This window comes from Neoarius graeffei, chromosome 5 (genome assembly GCF_027579695.1).
Source record: "Neoarius graeffei isolate fNeoGra1 chromosome 5, fNeoGra1.pri, whole genome shotgun sequence".
Lineage (NCBI taxonomy): Eukaryota > Metazoa > Chordata > Actinopteri > Siluriformes > Ariidae > Neoarius > Neoarius graeffei.
In genome coordinates this window covers 24,035,470-24,052,644 of record NC_083573.1, presented here as the reverse complement: position 1 = coordinate 24,052,644, position 17,175 = coordinate 24,035,470, and the positions used below count along the sequence as shown (strand labels likewise).

Sequence of the window (17,175 nt, the reverse complement as noted above, 5' to 3'; positions counted from 1 at the left end):
AAGGAGCTACTCTCTCAAGCAGCCAGTTCATGACATCACCGGAACTCCATAATCTCCTGACACGTGTTAAGTATGTGCCAGGTTCTTTCTGTTCAGAGCCATAATAGAAGAGCCTGTCATTCAGGAGTCAATCAGATGAATATTGAACAATTTTGTGTGTGTGCGTGCGCACACTCGTTTCTTGCACTCCTTCATTTGTGCTCTTTACTTTTTGTCCTGATTGAATAACTTCATTTGTGTCTGTTTGCTTTACTCAATGTTTGTTTCTTTTAGGTCTCCTGGGCCTCCAGCACACTGGGCTTCCTTTTCACTGAGCTTTTGGAGCAAAACAGTCAGTTTCAGGTCTGGATCTTCGAGGGATGTCCCAAATGCTTCTGGATGACAGGCTTCTTCAACCCACAGTGCTTCCTTACAGCCATGAGATGGGAGACTCCCCCCACCTCATCCCCTGACACACACATACATATATATATATATATATATATATATATATATATATATATATATATATATATATAATTTATTTATTTATTCCAGTATCGCTGTACTTGTGGGGACCAGATATCACAATGGCATATGAGGACCTTACATTTCAGGGTGGGAACATTTCCTGTAGCATGAAAATATGCAGGGTGGGACCCAGACTCTTCAAGAGCACAGTTATGAGGCAGCTGGGTCACTTGAAGTCCATTTGTACTTCTCTATCAGCAGAAATAATATGAAGTTAAGCTGATTTTTATATCATCCTTCATCTCCTTTTTTGAACCCTGCAGGATATCACTCGTGCTCACAAAGGTTGGGCCCTGGACCGCATGGTTCTGTGCAACGAAGTGACCAAGTGGATGAAGGATGACATCATGGAGCCACCAAAGGAAGGTGTCTATCGTCTGTATCTGGATGGAGCCGGCTGGGACCGCAGGAACTGCAGACTCACTGACTCCAAGCCCAAAGTCCTGTTTGAAATGATTCCCGTCATCAGGATGGATGCTGAGAACAATGGTGAGACATGTATTTGTTTGAAAAAAAAAAATTATACTGGTTTCATGTAATTCTAATGATAGCTTTCATGTAGAAGGTAGCTTAACATAACTTTTTTTCCTTATTAATAAAAACAGAAAGGTTAGGTAATGGCTATAACTGCTATAACATTTTTATAGACATTCTACAACATTATATGTAACAATACAGTTGTTTCATACAGCATTACAGTGCCTTGAAAAAGTATTCATACCCCTTGAACTTTTTCACATTTTTCCACCTTACAACCACGAACTTAAAAGTTTTTTATTGAGATTTTATGTGACAGACCAACACAGAGTAGCACCACGGGCGCAGGTAGAGGGGGGGACGGGGGGGATTTGTCCCACCCAGATTTAAATTCACCTCGTTCGGTCCCCCCCCCACTTATAGGGAGGAAAAAACGTCTATGCTGTCTTTCTTTGCATAAGGCAAACCTCACGGAAAAATCAAAAGACTAATTACCATTCGGTTTATTGAGGTGCACAGCACCTCAATACATAGTTGCAACTGCGCAGACTGCACAGGTTGCGAGCTCGAACTTGGTTGCTATGGTTACCCACAACAAGTTTGACAGGCATATAGGGGACAGCTCCTCCTAGTTCAGGACCCCAACATGGCATGATGAAGGGTGCCAAAAGGCAGAAAACGATTGCATCGTTTTTAAAAAAAAAAAAAACGACTGTAAGTAAACTGTGCCTTACTTTATCATATCACCTTGCAATTTTTTGATAGTCTGTTCAAAGTAATGTCGTAGTGAAAGTAAAATCGTACGGAGTAGAGAAGCTTTTCTAGTAGCTTCCTTCTTTCGGTGGCAGCCTGTAGATACAGTGCTCAGAAGGCAGTTTTAATGTTTAATCTGGCGTTCCCTGCCATAATTTCAGTGAGCATATTGTTTCATAAGGAAACTTTGCGAAGAGTTGTTGACTGACTGCCGCTCACGCAACACACAGGCATAGTTAGAAAGTCAGGATGCACTGGTTTACACTTTACACACACACGTAGCCCAGCCTCTCGCTATGTTTAACAGTTGGAACTTAGCGGTTTTAAAACTAGTTTTGCAGTTTTGCAATTTCTGTGCGTGATGATAATGTGTAAACTTTGGATTTCCACAGGCTATGTTAAAATGTTATCATTGTCCTGGCCTGCAGGTAGTTCCTGGTGATGGCAGTGAGGGAGGTGAAATAACATGTATACACACTACCGTTCAAAAGTTTGGGGTCACCCAGACAATTTTGTGTTTTCCATGAAAAGTCACACTTTTATTTACCACCATAAGTTGTAAAATGAATAGAAAATATAGTCAAGACATTTTTCTGCCCATTTTGAGCATTTAATCAACCCCACAAATGTGATGCTCCAGAAACTCAATCTGCTCAAAGGAAGGTCAGTTTTATAGGTTCTCTAAAGAGCTAAACTGTTTTCAGCTGTGCTAACATGATTGTACAAGGGTTTTCTAATCATCCATTAGCCTTCTGAGGCAATGAGCAAACACATTGTACCATTAGAACACTGGCGTGATAGTTGCTGGAAATGGGCCTCTATACACCTATGGAGATATTGCACCAAAAACCAGACATTTGCAGCTAGAATAGTCATTTACCACATTAGCAATGTATAGAGTGTATTTCTGATTAGTTTAAAGTGATCTTCATTGAAAAGAACAGTGCTTTTCTTTCAAAAATAAGGACATTTCAAAGTGACCCCAAACTTTTGAACGGTAGTGTGTGTGTGTGTGTATGTATGTGTGTGTGTGTATGTGTGTATATATATATATATATATATATATATATATATATATATATATATATATATATACACACACACACACACACACACACACACACACATACATATATACACAAAATGGAATCATTTGCTGACAGCTCAGTCCCCCCCAGTTCAAAAATCCTATCTGCGCCCCTGAGTAGCACATAATTGTGAAGTGAAACGAAAATGATAAATGGTCTTCAAAATTTTAAACAAATAAAAATCTGAAAAATGTGGTATTCAGCTCCCCTGCATCAATACTTTGTAGAGCCACCTTTTGCTGCAATTACAGCTGCAAGTCTTTTGTGGTATGTCTCTACTAGCTTTGCACATCTATACACTGAAATTTTTGCCCATTCTTCTTTGCAAAATAGCTCAAGCTCAGCCAGATTGGATGGAGAGCGTCTGTGAGCAGCAATTTTCAAGTCTTGCCACAGATGCTCAATGGAATTTAGGTCTGGACTTTGACTGGGCCATTCTAACACATGAATATTCTTTGATCTAAACCATTCCATTGTAGCTCTGGCTGTATGTTTAGGGTCATTGTCTTGCTGGAAGGTGAATCTCCTTCCCAGCCTCAAGTCTTTTGCAGCCTCCAACAGGTTTTCTTCCAGGATTGCCCTGTATTTAGCTCCATCCATCTTCCAATCAACTCTGACCAGCTTCCCTGTCCCTGCTGAAGAAAAGCATCTCCATAGCATGATGCTGCCACCAGCATGTTTCACAGTGGGGATGGTGTGTGCAGGGTGATGAGCAGTGTTAGTTTTCCGCCACACATAGCGCTTTGCATTTAGGCCAAAAAGTTCAACTTTGGTCTCATCTGACCAAAGCACCTTCTTCCACATGTTTGCTGTGTCCCCTACATGGCTTCTGGTAAACTGCAAATGGGACTTCTTATGCCTGTCTTTCAACAATGGCTTTCTTCTTGCCACTCTTCCAAAAAGGCCAGATTTGTGGAGTGTACAACTTATAGTTGTCCTGTGCACAGATTCTCCCACCTGAGCTGTGGATTTCTGCAGCTCCTCCAGAGTGATCATGGGCCTCTTGGCTGCTTCTCTGACCAGTGCTCTCCTTGCTCGCTCTGTCAGTTTAGGTGGACGGCCATGTCTTGGTAGGTTTGCAGTTGTGCCATACTTTTTCCACTTTTGAATTGAACAGTGCTTCTTGAGATGTTCAGAGCTTGGAATATTTTTTTTTGTGACAAACTTTTTTATTGAACATTTTGAACCTTGTATTACAAACAAAATGCCCTTGCCTTGCCATAAAAGACTTTTAAGACATATACACATACACACTTATATACACACATTATACAACTAAGTAAACAAAAAGAGGAGATGTACACCCTACATACGCGCAAACAATGTTACGTCAGAAAGATAACTGATAAGAGCGTCCCAGGCCTCCACAGTAGATGCTCGTGCTTTATGTATGACAGCCAATGACCTTTCTAAAACAGCAATGTCTCTAAAATGGTTTAGCCATTCTTTTGCCGATGGTATGTCCGGGGAAAACCATGAATGTATTATTGTCTTCTTAGCAGCCGTTAAACCTGCAAATATAACTTTCCTCTGTGCCAATCTGGTATTGCCACTGAGAGCGGTGTCATCATTGAATAAAAGTAGAGGGGGGTACATAGGAATGGGAAAACCTAAAATATTTTCAAGGCAACTATGCACCCTGATCCAGAGGCCAGACACAGAGGGACATTCCCAAAAAATATGAAGGTATGTGCCAACAACGTTCTGATCACATTTTGTACAGTTGGGATTTTCTGTCAGTTTCATTGTAAATCGTCTGTATGGTGTGGCGTAAAATTTGTGCACAAACTTGTAATGAATAAGTTGATGTGCTGGATTTCTTGATGAGATGGGTATGTTGGTCCAAATATTGTCCCAGTCCAGATTATAACCCTGACCCTCAAGTTCACGGTTCCAAGAACTGATCACTCCCAAAGGTTTAACATCCTTAGATATCAGTTCATTGTAGATAACAGACACTAATCCAACAGAGGGTGTTCAAGCGGAAATCCAAGAGTCCAACGGATGAGAGGGTAAAGGCGAGTCCCATGGAACTCCATGAGCACGGATTGCAGATCTCAACTGTAAATACAAGAACCAAGGAAACCCCGGGAGAGAATAACGTTCTTTAAGCTCTTGGAACGAAATCAAACCATTTCTATCATACAGATCTTGGAGAGTATAAATTCCTCCAGAAGCCCAACTGTCATTATAATAGGGACCAGAATGCTGTAATAGATTGTAATTATACCAAACAGGAGAGCGGTCACAGAGCTTTACCTTGCACCCCATATGTTTCTGGACAGCAAACCAAATTTTCAGGGAGTTGCCTATAATTGGTCCAAACTTTCTACACACAGATCTAGGTTCCAGCCCACAGAATAGTATGTCTATCATCCTATGCGGCTTTACCATCTCTTTCTCTATCTGACGCCAGGGTGTGACTACATTCTCTTTGCACCAAATTGTCAATTGCTTTATTTGAAATGACCAGTAATATAGTTTAAAGTCAGGAACTGCCAAGCCTCCAGAGTGTTTTGGTCGCTGTAATGTGCGTAGACTAATACGAGCTCTTTTATCATTCCAAATGAATTTATTGGTCATGGACTGTAGCTCCTCAAAATAATTAGGTGGAGGAGGTATAGGGATCATAGAGAACAGGAAATTCAGTCGGCCAAGTACATTCATTTTCAGTATCGCAATTCTACCTTGCAATGACATCTTGAGAGTAGACCACCTCTGAATGTCTGATGCAATCTCTGCTTTAAGCTTATTGTAATTAGCATGTGATATATCTGAGAAATTGGTTATAATTATGCCTAAGTATGTAAATGCAGAGTTATGCCATTGAATATGTTGAATAACTGGTAAAGTGAGGTCTTTTGCAGGGGCATTTAAAGGAATGAGGAGGGATTTATCCCAGTTAATTTTATAACCGGAAAATAGGCTGAACTGCGTGAAAACTTTAAGTATTTGAGGTAAAGACTCAAAAATTCTAGTAAAAAAAAGTAATACATCATCCGCGTAAAGCGAAATTTTATGTTGTGTACCTTGTATATTGCCATCAATATACAAGGTACACAACATAAAATTTCGCTTTAGAGATGTGAGATGTGTGGGTCTAATCTAATCGTCTGGGCTAGCGGCTCAAGTGACAAAGCAAAAAGGAGCGGAGACAGTGGACAGCCCTGCCGAGTTCCACACTGCAGATGGAATGTTTTGGACAGAATATTATTTGTTTGTACAACTGCACAAGGGTTGGTATATAGTGTTTTGATCATTGATATAAATTTTTTGCCAAATCCGAAATTCTCCAAAACCTGCCACAGATATATCCAGCTCACTCGATCAAACGCTTTTAGCGCATCCAAGCTGAATATCGCTGCGGGGTGTTTATCCGATTCTGACACCTGTAATGTATGGAAAAGGCGTCTGATATTATCTGATGCAAGTCTCCCCTTTAAAAATCCTGTTTGGTCGCAATTAATTAATTTACCTACACATGGCTCCAATCTTCTGACTAACACTTTGGCAAAAAGCTTCAGTTCTGTTGTGATAAGTGATATCGGCCTGTAACTACCACATCTCAAAGGTGGTTTATCTTTCTTAAGTAAGACTGATAGATGTATTTTGATCACGATGAAAGGAACCAGTGTCTAAAGCATAGTTAAGCGAATTTAAAAGCAATGGCCCAATGACATCCCACAGTACCAAAAACAACTCTGGAGGAAGCCCGTCAAGACCAGGCGATTTCCCTTTTTGCATCAAGCTCAATGCCTCTTTAAGTTCTAAAAGAGTAAGTGGTGCTTCAAGGGATTCTGCATCATTGACAGATAGTGATGGTAATTTAAGTTCCGACAGATACGATTTAAGGGCAGGCAAGTCAGGAGCAGGGTCCGCCATATAGAGATGAGAATAAAATTCCGCAAAAGTATTATTTATTTCACCTGGGTCATAGGTGACTGATCCGGACGATGTTTGGATTGCACTAATAGCGGAATAGGATTCATTTTGTTTTAATCTGGCAGCTAAAAGCTTACTTGATCTTTCACTCTGCTCATAATATGTGAGTCTTGTACGATGAATTATAAACTCAGCTTTGGCCTTAAGCAGATTATTCAGTTCGAATTTCAGGGCTGAGAGAGCTGAGTGATTTTGTTCAGAAAACTGCCGTTTTAGGTTTGATTCCAAGGTCCGTATCTCATCTTCCAATTGTGTAACCCTGCGTCTCCTGGTCGCCTTCAAATGAGTGGCAAATGACAAAGCCTCTCCCCTTATAAAGCATTTAGTAGTTTCCCAAAGTATTTGGGGTGAGGCTGCTGTCTCTGAGTTAATTTCTAAAAATACTTTTAAGGTTATTTTTTAGTTTTTTCAAAAAATCTGCATTCTGAAGTAATGTTGTATTGAAACGCCACCTGTATGTATCCTTCCTGCATGTCGGTAGGAACTTAAAGCTATATAACACAGGGGCATGATCTGATATTATAATAGGAAGGATATTGGTGGAATTGATACAGTGATTCAGGGAGGCAGAAATGAACATATAATCAATTCTTGAGTACGTCTTGTGTCTGGCCGAGAAAAAGGTATAATTCTTAACTGAAGGGTTCCTTAAGCGCCATGGGTCAATAATATTAAGCTCGGAAATAAAGGTGTTAATCCCACGAGGGGAGTCCTGAGTTGAGCTTGCACCTACAGATTTGTCTAAATTTGTGTCACACACCTGGTTAAAGTCACCCCCAACTATAAGCTGATAACCTGGAAGATCTAAGAGAGTATTAGAGATTGAGCTTAAGAAATTTGGATCATGGATGTTTGGGGCATATATTGATGCAAGACAAATTTTTGTATTGTTAATTGTAACACAGATGTAACTCATTCTGCCAATGTTATCATTACCTGATTTTTCCACCTTCACCCCTAACTTCCTACTGGATAAAATAACTACTCCCTTTGTCCTATTTGACGCAGAAGAATGAGCAACACACTTATAAAACCTATTCTGAAACCTATAAATATCAGTTGTTTTCAGATGTGTTTCTTGGATCAAAGCAATGGCGATCTCTTTACGTTTAAGGAATTCTAGGCATTTGGTGCGTTTTACTGGAGAATTTAGGCCCCGTACATTCCATGACATTACATTAAAGGAGTTACTCATATACAAGCTTGTGCCATCTTATCACCTGGAGGATAACACATGTAGGTCTACGCAAAATGGGGCTCCTCAAATGTAAAACAAGCAAATCAGAAAAAAACATGTAACAACTTCTACATAAATGGCAAGGCTCAGGCAATAAACACAGAACATTTACAACAAAACAATCCATCCACAAGAGATAATAAATGTTCTCTTAGGATGGAGAAGAAAATAAAAATTTAAAAACAAACAAAAAGGGTTTTTTTTTATCGACTAACTGTGGTCTCAACAGCGATACACGCCTCCCGTCCGAGCCCGTATGGGTATCGGAAACATTAACTTAATTAACCATCCACTTGTGAGACAAAATTGGGCTTTGATTAAATTATCTCCACAGAATCAGCCTGCATTAACCTGAACTGAAAACTTAAAGTAACTCCATCAGTATTAAAAGGTAGCATGCTTTAAGTAAATCTAAGCCAAATACTTAGTACAGTCTAGAGGAGAGTAAGCAGCATGAAACATTACGGTAAGTGATCCGCTGTCTGGATCAAGTTGAGGCGGGAAAAGTATCCGCCGAGGGTCCCTCATCAACCGATATGGTGGGGAAAGAAACGCGGGGGGTGCCGGCTTCACTGGATGTTGAGCGAGGGCTCCGGTCGAGCCTGGCCATAAAGGTCTCCGCGTCTGCCACACTTTCAAAAAAATGCAGCGAGCCGTTGTGTCTAACCTTCAGGGTTGCAGGATATCTCAGGAACGGCCGTAGCCCTCTGTTGGCAAGTTGTTTCCTCACCGCATCGAAGGCTTTCCTCCTCTGCGCGGTGTCGTTGCTGTAGTTGGGAAAGAACAGCAGCCTGGATGTCGATGTCTGCCCTTCGCTGGTTATCTGGTGTGTAGGTGCGGACGCAAGGGCCCTGGTTCCATTGAGAATTTTCTCCCTGTCCTGGTAACGACGTAGCCGGAAGATGAGGGTCCGCGGACGGCTGGTCTTGTCCTGAGTGGTGAATATGCGATGAGCCCGTTGAATTTCAATTTTCTCCCCGGCCAGGGAGGGGATCCACAGAGGCAAGTTATCTTGTAAAAACTGAATAGCGTTTTCCCCCTCCGCTGTCTCTGGTAGGCCGACAAGTTGGAGGTTAGACCTCCGTGATCTGTCCTCCATCTCCGCGACTTTCTGGCGGAGGTTCAGTAGCTCTTTCTGGAGGTCACCAACATCGTGTTTCACTGCTCTGATGTTAGCCGATGTAGCGTCTAGCCTCCCTTGCAACTTTCTACTGACCTCGGTTTGCTGTGCAATATCCCCGCTAAGTTTGTTCACTGCCGAGTTGGAGGCTTCAATCATAGCTTTCAGGGCTTGTATTTCACCGGCCAGCATTTCCTCGACTGCCTCTCTTACAGCCAACTTAACTTTTCCGGTTAGCCTTTCTTCTTGCTCGCGCAATGCTAACAAAATGGCTGCGTTTGAAGTGTCCTCCGGTTCTTGGCCCACAACTTTCTTTTTGCCCGCTGACTCGTCTGTAGACGATTTATTTTTCGCTCCTCTCCCGCTCGACATTATGTAGCGGTATTTAGACGTCAGTTAAACCAAAATAGTTTCCGAATTGTAGGATATTTTGTAGGTTATCGGACTTTTGAGACGGAGCTCAGAACTACACGTGCATCACACCTGGGTAGCCACCGGAAGTCGGAATATTTTTTTATAACCTAACCCTGATTTAAACTTCTCCAGAACTTTATCCCTGACCTGTCTGGTGAGTTCTTTGGTCTTCATGATGCTGTTTGTTCTTCAGTGTTCTCCAACAAACCACCGAGGCCTTCACAGAACAAGTGTATTTATGCTGAGAGTAAATTACACACAGTAGGACTCTATTGACTAATTAGATGACTTCTGAAGGCAATTGATTGCACTGGATTGTATTTAGAGGTATCAGAGTACAGGGGGCTGAATACTAATGCACACCACATTTTTCAGATTTTTATTTGTTTAAAATTTTGAAGACCATTTATCATTTTCGTTTCACTTCACAATTATGTGCTACTCTGTGTTGGTCTATCACATAAAATCTCAATAAAAAACTTAAGTTCGTGGTTGTAAGGTGGAAAAATGTGAAAAAGTTCAAGGGGTATGAATACTTTTTCAAGGCACTGTATATGTACTGTAACAGTACAATTGTAAGAAGTGAGCTAGCAATGTTAGAGAGTTCATTGCTATCCAGCTACTTCCAGTTTGAAATTTAGCCATTGCGTTTGATGCAGAATTCCCCAAATCAAAGTATTGCAGCAAGTAATACATATAATCATATAACATGTTAAGATATTTATAGTGGAAAAAAGCCAAATAATATTAGTTCAAATGATTGTGTTCTCCTTTCTGAATGTGAAGTAAATACCTTGCAGCTTTACCCTATATAACTGCCTCCAATATCTTTATAGCTTCAGCTTTTAGATGCTTTCATTTGTATTATTTGGCCTTCTGTAGGACCTCTACATTTGTTAATGTTGATGTTATTAGATGTTTTGAACTGCTTTAATTGTTCTTTAATTACATTTCACTTCCCAATCAGAAACCATGGGATACAAATATTTCAGCTTTATTTTTCATACCATTTTGTGTAAACTCAAGAGACTGATATATATATATATATATATATATATATATATATATATATATATATATACAGTATATATATATATACAGTATATATATACACACACATCACATATCACACACAGTGTGTGTGTGTTTTTTTTCTTTCTCTCTCTGAAATGTTGAACCCACCTAACCATTAAAGGCTTTTTAATCTTGGAAAAACCTTTAACTGACCATCCAATACACACTACAGATACAGTAGATACAGATTAGGTTTTAAAACAATTGAAACAGCCACTTAGGAATATTAGCTTAAAGTATGATATTTAACAGTTATTAAGGCCTTCAGTTTGTAAAATTCATATAAATTAGGTCCTTGATAGGTTCTGATGATTTTGATAATGGTGCTTGTTGACTCGGGCTTTTAAAAGTTACTGAACTGTATAACTTTTGTTACATTTTGTAAATAATGTTAAAATGTGTAAGACTGGAATTAATATAGTAATGTTTGTTTGATTCTCAGTTGTGAAGGACCCTCACTTCTACTCCTGCCCCATTTATAAGAAGCCCCTGAGGACAGACTTCATAGCAGCTGTGGACTTGACAGCTCAGCTTCCTGAGTGTTGGATCTTACAAGTCCTCCTTTTGGAGGGTGATCAGCGCTTGATGCTGGTTCTGCTGTGCCGTGGCAAGGACATGAATGAGGTCTTTGAAGGGCAAGGACTCCATGGAGGAGCTCCCTTCTGCACTCCTGGGTTTTGACACCACTGTAGAAGCTGCCTGGATGTGGGTGGAGCACAGAAGTACCGCAGGTTGTTAGCGTTTAGATACACTTTTTTATTCGGCTTTTCAGCACCACTTTCCCAACTGGGACAGTCACATGCACACACTGTCGTGTTCTGGTCCCCAAAATCGCCATTCCTCTGCTCTTTCACTCCTTTTATGCAGCGCCGGTAATTTTCGCATTTGTTCATCAAAAGCATCAGACCGGATAGCCAATAAAAATTATGCGAATGTGTCCGTCTGTATTTCAAAGGCATCAAACCAGATGGCCCATGAAAAATTTTAAAGATTTGGATCTAATCTTCTTCCAAATGTTACACTGGGCGAATACATTATGTCATACAGCCTGTGAAACAGGGGGCCCCCGTGGGCATGAATTTAAACATTCATAACTCGGCCACCGATGGTCCTAGCTCCACCAAAATTTACAGGCACATTCCTCTCCCTGAGCCATTTCAAACCAGCACTGGCATGGCCCACTATGACCCTGCCTCGGCCCGTTATTTGCCCCCGAAGCCCCCACGCGAGCACTGCTTGCCGAAAACTTTAATATGAGCCCTGGCTCGAGCCAGCCTTTAAAACTTCATAACTCAGCTACTGAAGGTCAAAATGTACAGGCACCTCCTTCTCCCCAAGTGGTACACTAAATAATACACTCAGAATTCACAGTTGTTTTTATTGCACAATGCAGTTGAACTAGTGTTTTAGGGTTCACAGTCTGATTGATCCAGTCGGTTGATTAAGAATTCAGTTTACATGAAACTTTACAGTACAGTATTAATGTTAAGTGCCAAAGTGCTAATCAATTGTTATGATGTTATTATGATGTGCCTTTTTCATTCATAATGAGTCATAGTCAGATGCTTTGGAGGATTTAAATTTATATTTTAATAGAGTTTTTATTTTCTTCTATTTTCTAAGTTCTAGTCCAGCAGATTTTAGTCTGAATGCCAAATGATATCTTGTCCAGTTTGATTCATTTTAAAAGTCATTTTGTTAAAGTTACTTGGAATCTCATACTCAAAATTTTAACTCTATTATGTAAAAAATAGTTGTATTGTTAATTACATCCCGGCGGACTGGCTGCAAGGTGTCATCCTTCCCTTCTGGAAGAAGGGGCCCAAAGACCTCTGCAGCAACTACAGAGGGCTCACCCTGCTGAGCGTCCCAGGGAAGGTGTTTGCCAACATCATCCTAGTGAGACTGCGCCCACTTCTCATCCGCAAGCAGAGAAAGGAGCAGAGTGGCTTCACACCAGGTCGCTCCACAGTGGACAGAATCCTGACCCTCCGACTGCTGGCTGAAAAAAGAAGGGAGCTCAGGAAACCTCTCTATGCAACCTACATGGACCTGAAACAAGCCTTTGATTCTGTGGACAGACCAGCCCTTTGGAAGATTCTCAAGATCCTTGGCATCCCGGTCAAGCTGCTAAACCTTCTCTCTCTCTCCTCTACTCCGACACCTCCTCCTGTGTGAGAGACACTGCTGTCAGACAATTTCAACATCAACAGCGGCATCCACCAGGGCGGTGTCTTGGCCCCGACAGTCTTTAATACAGCCATCGACTATGTCATGGGGAGAACTGTGGCTCAATGTGCCTGCGGTGCTAGCTTTGGAGATGTTACCATCACAGACCTGGATTGCGCAGACGATGTGGCAATCCTGGCTGAAGTCATGAAAGCCCTCCAACTTGCCCTGCAGGCCATGGATACGGAAACCCAACTGCTTGGCCTGATGATCAGCTGGGATAAAAACAAGGTTCAGTGCCTCAGCGACTACGAGACACCCCAAGCAGGACTGGTGATTAACTCCCACCCCGTGGAAGCTGTTGACAGGTTTTGCTATCTCAGAGGCACAATAACGTCTGACTGCAAGAGCGATTCTGACATCCAGCTCCGCATCAGTTGTGCCGCCTCTGCGATGGCAAGCCTTGACAGTGTATGGTCCAACAGGAAACTCTCGGTCCAAACTAATATCAGGCCTTGTGCTGCCCATTCTCATGTAAGGAGCTGAGACCTGGACTCTAACAGCTGCACAGGAACACTGCCTGGATGCCTTCGACACCAAGTGCCAACGAAGGATCTTGGGGATCAGGTGGTATGACCACGTTTCCAATGCCACCCTGCGTGAGATCACCAACCAGCCTCCACTGTCCAACAAGATCCGCTCGGCCTGTCTCCGCCTTTTTGGCCACATCGCCAGGGCGGAGCCACCCCTGGAACCAGCCACCCTACTGAGGGAACCGACCCCCACCACCTGGTCCCGTCCCAGAGGCCAACCCAAACACACATGGTCCGACCAGCTGAGCGATGACCTGCAGGCTGCTGGCCTCAACATCGCCACCGCCTGGGAGGCTGCCAGGAACAGACCCACTTGGAGAGCCATATGCAGAGGTGCCACGCCCCCTTCAGGAGCATGCGGAGCTGAGTGAGAGTGAGTTAATTACTAAATTTCTTATAAACTTCTTATAAACATAGTATAAAAAGTGTCATTGTTGACACAATGTTTTTTATACATGGAACTGACCTGTGTGGACTACTATTTTCTTGGGTATAACTTTAAGCATGTTTTCTTGAATCTTCTGACATTTTCTTGTAAATTTAATTCAATTTGTAGTGTAATTAGCAACTAATGTCTAGTGCAGGGGTTTTCAAAGTGTGGGAGAGTCAGCCCCCTCTCAGAGAGCAAATAAACAACAGCGCCTTCCCCCCTTACAATTTTTGTTGTTGCTATACTTAATGTTCCATTCGTATTTTAAAAAAATGGTTGTTGCACACATTTTTTTTCTTTAACACATTTTAAACATCTGTGTTTTTTGAAAACATCTTTTTTTACACATTTAAAACATATGAGCTTTATTAAAACATCTTTTTTTTTTTTACACATTTTAAACATCTGCTTTTTTTTTTAAAACATCGTTTTACACATTTTAAGCATCTCATAGCATCGTTAGCTAGCACCTCTTGGCAGACAACACACTGTGGCAGTGGAGCATCTTCAGATCCAGTCCATGAAAATCCAAACTTTAAATAATCGTGGTCATACTTCCTTCTTTTTTTGCTTGGCCCAGACTCTGTCTCCTCACTCACTGTAGCTTTAGGTACTAAAAATCAATCCATTTTGTCTCTGGTAAAGGCTAGCTGAAGTTTGCTAAATGTCCGCAATAGTAACTTATTCTGGTTTATTTTTCCTCACGTTGCCCGCCCCCCTGAAGAACGCCCCCTAGGGGAGGCGCGCCCCACACTTTGAAAAGCCCTGGTCTAGTGTAATTTGACCTTTGAAAATCACAAAAATATGTGCTGGAAATAGCTGAGAAGCCATCAGCTTCCAGGGCCCTTCCAGACCTTTAGCCCATCATTCAAACATGCTGAAATTTGGATGGACAGACAACATTTCAGACTTGTCTGTCCTGTGTTAATTTTATCCCTATTTTATCCCCAAAAGACTGGGAAAGTTGTGGAATGCTTTTAAAAAATATTTGGAACATTCTACATGTCTCTCTCACACACTCACGCACGCACACACACACACACACACACACACACACACACACACACACACACACACACAAAAAAAAAAAATCCCCACTTGTCCCTCCTTTGGGTGGTATTTCTCCTCCCAAGCTTGGGTCCTCTACCATAGGCCTGGGAGTTTGAGGGTCCTGTATAATATCTTGGCTGTTCCTAGGACTGCACTTTTGTGGACAGAGATCTCGGATGTTGTTCCTGGGATCTGTTGGAGCCGCTCTCCCAGTTTGGGCGTCACTGCACTGAGGGCTTGTATCACCATGGGGACCACTGTTGTCTTCATCTTCCACATCTTTCCACTCTTTCCACTCTTCTTTCAGCACTTTATACTTCTTGAGCTTCTCAAGTTCCTTTTTCCTGAAGTTATTGTCACTTGCTATTACCACATCTATCACTGCAGCCTTGTTCTCCCATTTGTCCATCACTACCATGTCCGGTTGGCTAGCCATTACCAGTTTGTCTGTCTGTATCTGGAAATCCCACAGGATCTTAGCTTGGTCATTCTCAACCACCTTCGGAGGTGTGTCCCACTTTGACCTTGGGACTTCCAGTCCCTACTCGGCACAGATATTTCTGTACACTATGACAGCGACTTGGTGATGGCATTCCATGTATGCTTTTCCTGCTAGCATTTTACACCCTGCCGTTATGTGCTGGATTGTCTCAGTGGCATCTTTGCACAGTCTGCACCTGGGGTCCTGCCTCATGTGTTAGACCCCGGCCTCTATCAAGCTTGTGCTTAGGGCCTGTTCCTGTGCAACTATGATTAGTGCCTCTGTGCCGTCTTTCAGTCCAGCTTTATCCAGCCACTAGTAGGATTTTTCAATATCAGCCACTTCTATCTACTGGTGGTACATCCCGTGCAGTCTTTCCATGATGGTTCCTCTTGCACTTCCTTCTTGGGTTTCTGCTACCTGATGTTAGGACTGGGACTGTTTTGGCCTCTAGAGGCCGCTGTTATTTCCTTTTCTGGTCATGTTTTTTTTGGCCTCTAGAGGTCACCACTGTGTTCTGTGTTTTGTTTTTGTCTTATTGCCTGTTTCCTGCCCCACCCTGTCCTTAATTAGTTTGTGTATTTATACCCCTGAGTTCAGTCCTCTTGTCACAGAGTCTTTGTGCTGTTATGTTTAGCTCCAGTTTCCTCTGTACCGTGTTCCTTGCCTTTGTCTTTTTGGTTTTGCACTTTGCTTTTCTTTTTGGACTTTTTGGACCTAGTATTTACTGTTTTTTGGATCTTCTGAGCGTTGGTATTTTTGCCTTTTCTGGTTTTTTGGCTTTTGTTTTGATTTTTGTACTTTGGATATTTCTTATTTTTCCCTTCATCTTCTGAGCGTTTTGGATTATTTCTTTTGGACTGTATATATTGTAAATAAACCTTTTGATACTTTTTCTACTTCCACCTCATGCCTCTGCATTTGAGTCATCCCCCTGGTGGCCTAGTGGGGGTTTGCTGGATTATCACACCAGCGAACCAGGTTCGAATCCCAGCAAAACCCTAACAGCTCATGATCCGTCATGACCGACTCAGCAGAGGCTGCTTCAACTGTCTACCTGGCCAACCTTCAGGGAATTATGGCAGCTTTGACATGCTTCGGAGTGACCATGGACGAACGCTCACCAGCCAATGTGAGGCCCTTGCTCGCCATGAGGTACTGCTTCAGCAAATTGGGAAAACCCTGGCCGTCTGGGACTGGCCTACTCCCAAGTCCGTTAAGAAGGTTCAGCGGTTCTTAGGATTCGCTAACTTCTACCGCAAGTTCATTAGGAACTGCAGCACCTATGTCGGACCTCACCAAAAGGACTGGTCCCCTCAGGCGGAAAAGGCATTTAATGACCTCAAACACTGCTTTTGCGCGGCACCTATTCTGGTTCTCCCGGACACCTCCCAACCATTCATCGTGGAGGTGGACGCCTTGGACAGTGATGTCGGCGCGGTGCTCTCTCAACGCTTGGAAGGGAAGCTGCACCCCTGCGCTTACTTCTTCCACCGCCTGAGCCCTGTGGAGTCCCACTATCATGTGGGGGATCGGGATTTGCTAGCGGTTAAACGAGCCCTTGAGGAGTGGAGGCACTGGCTGGAGGGAGCGCAACATCCATTCCTGGTGTGGACGGACCATAAGAACCTGGAGTACCTCCAGCAAGCCAAGAGGCTGAACCCACGACAGGCTAGGTGGGCTTTGTTTTTCAGCCGTTTCAGTTTCACCCCATCATACCGCCCGGGCTCTAAGAACACCAAACCGGACGCGCTCTCCAGGCTGTTCTCACCCAACAACAGGGAGAGTGAAGTTGGGCCTATCATCCCTGTATCCCGGATTGTGGCTCCTGTCCGCT

General features: G+C 42.5%; 1 protein-coding gene across 1 annotated transcript; it reads left to right on the top strand.

The window, feature by feature from the left end:
* The first annotated feature begins 938 nt into the window (after positions 1-938).
* On the top strand, positions 939-11,322 carry LOC132885921 (dynein axonemal heavy chain 5-like). The gene is made up of 2 exons (XM_060920454.1): positions 939-999; positions 11,058-11,322. Exons 1-2 carry the CDS (start codon positions 963-965, stop codon positions 11,294-11,296), a joined length of 276 nt encoding a protein of 91 aa, XP_060776437.1. The 5' UTR covers positions 939-962; the 3' UTR covers positions 11,297-11,322.
* Positions 11,323-17,175: the final 5,853 nt, after the last annotated feature.

Coding starts and splice junctions, on each gene's coding strand:
- LOC132885921 (XM_060920454.1), top strand. CDS start 963: ATGATTCCCGTCATCAGGATGGATGCTGAGAACAATG. Junction 1,000..11,057: donor GATGGATGCTGAGAACAATG/GTGAGACATGTA, acceptor TTTGATTCTCAG/TTGTGAAGGACCCTCACTTC.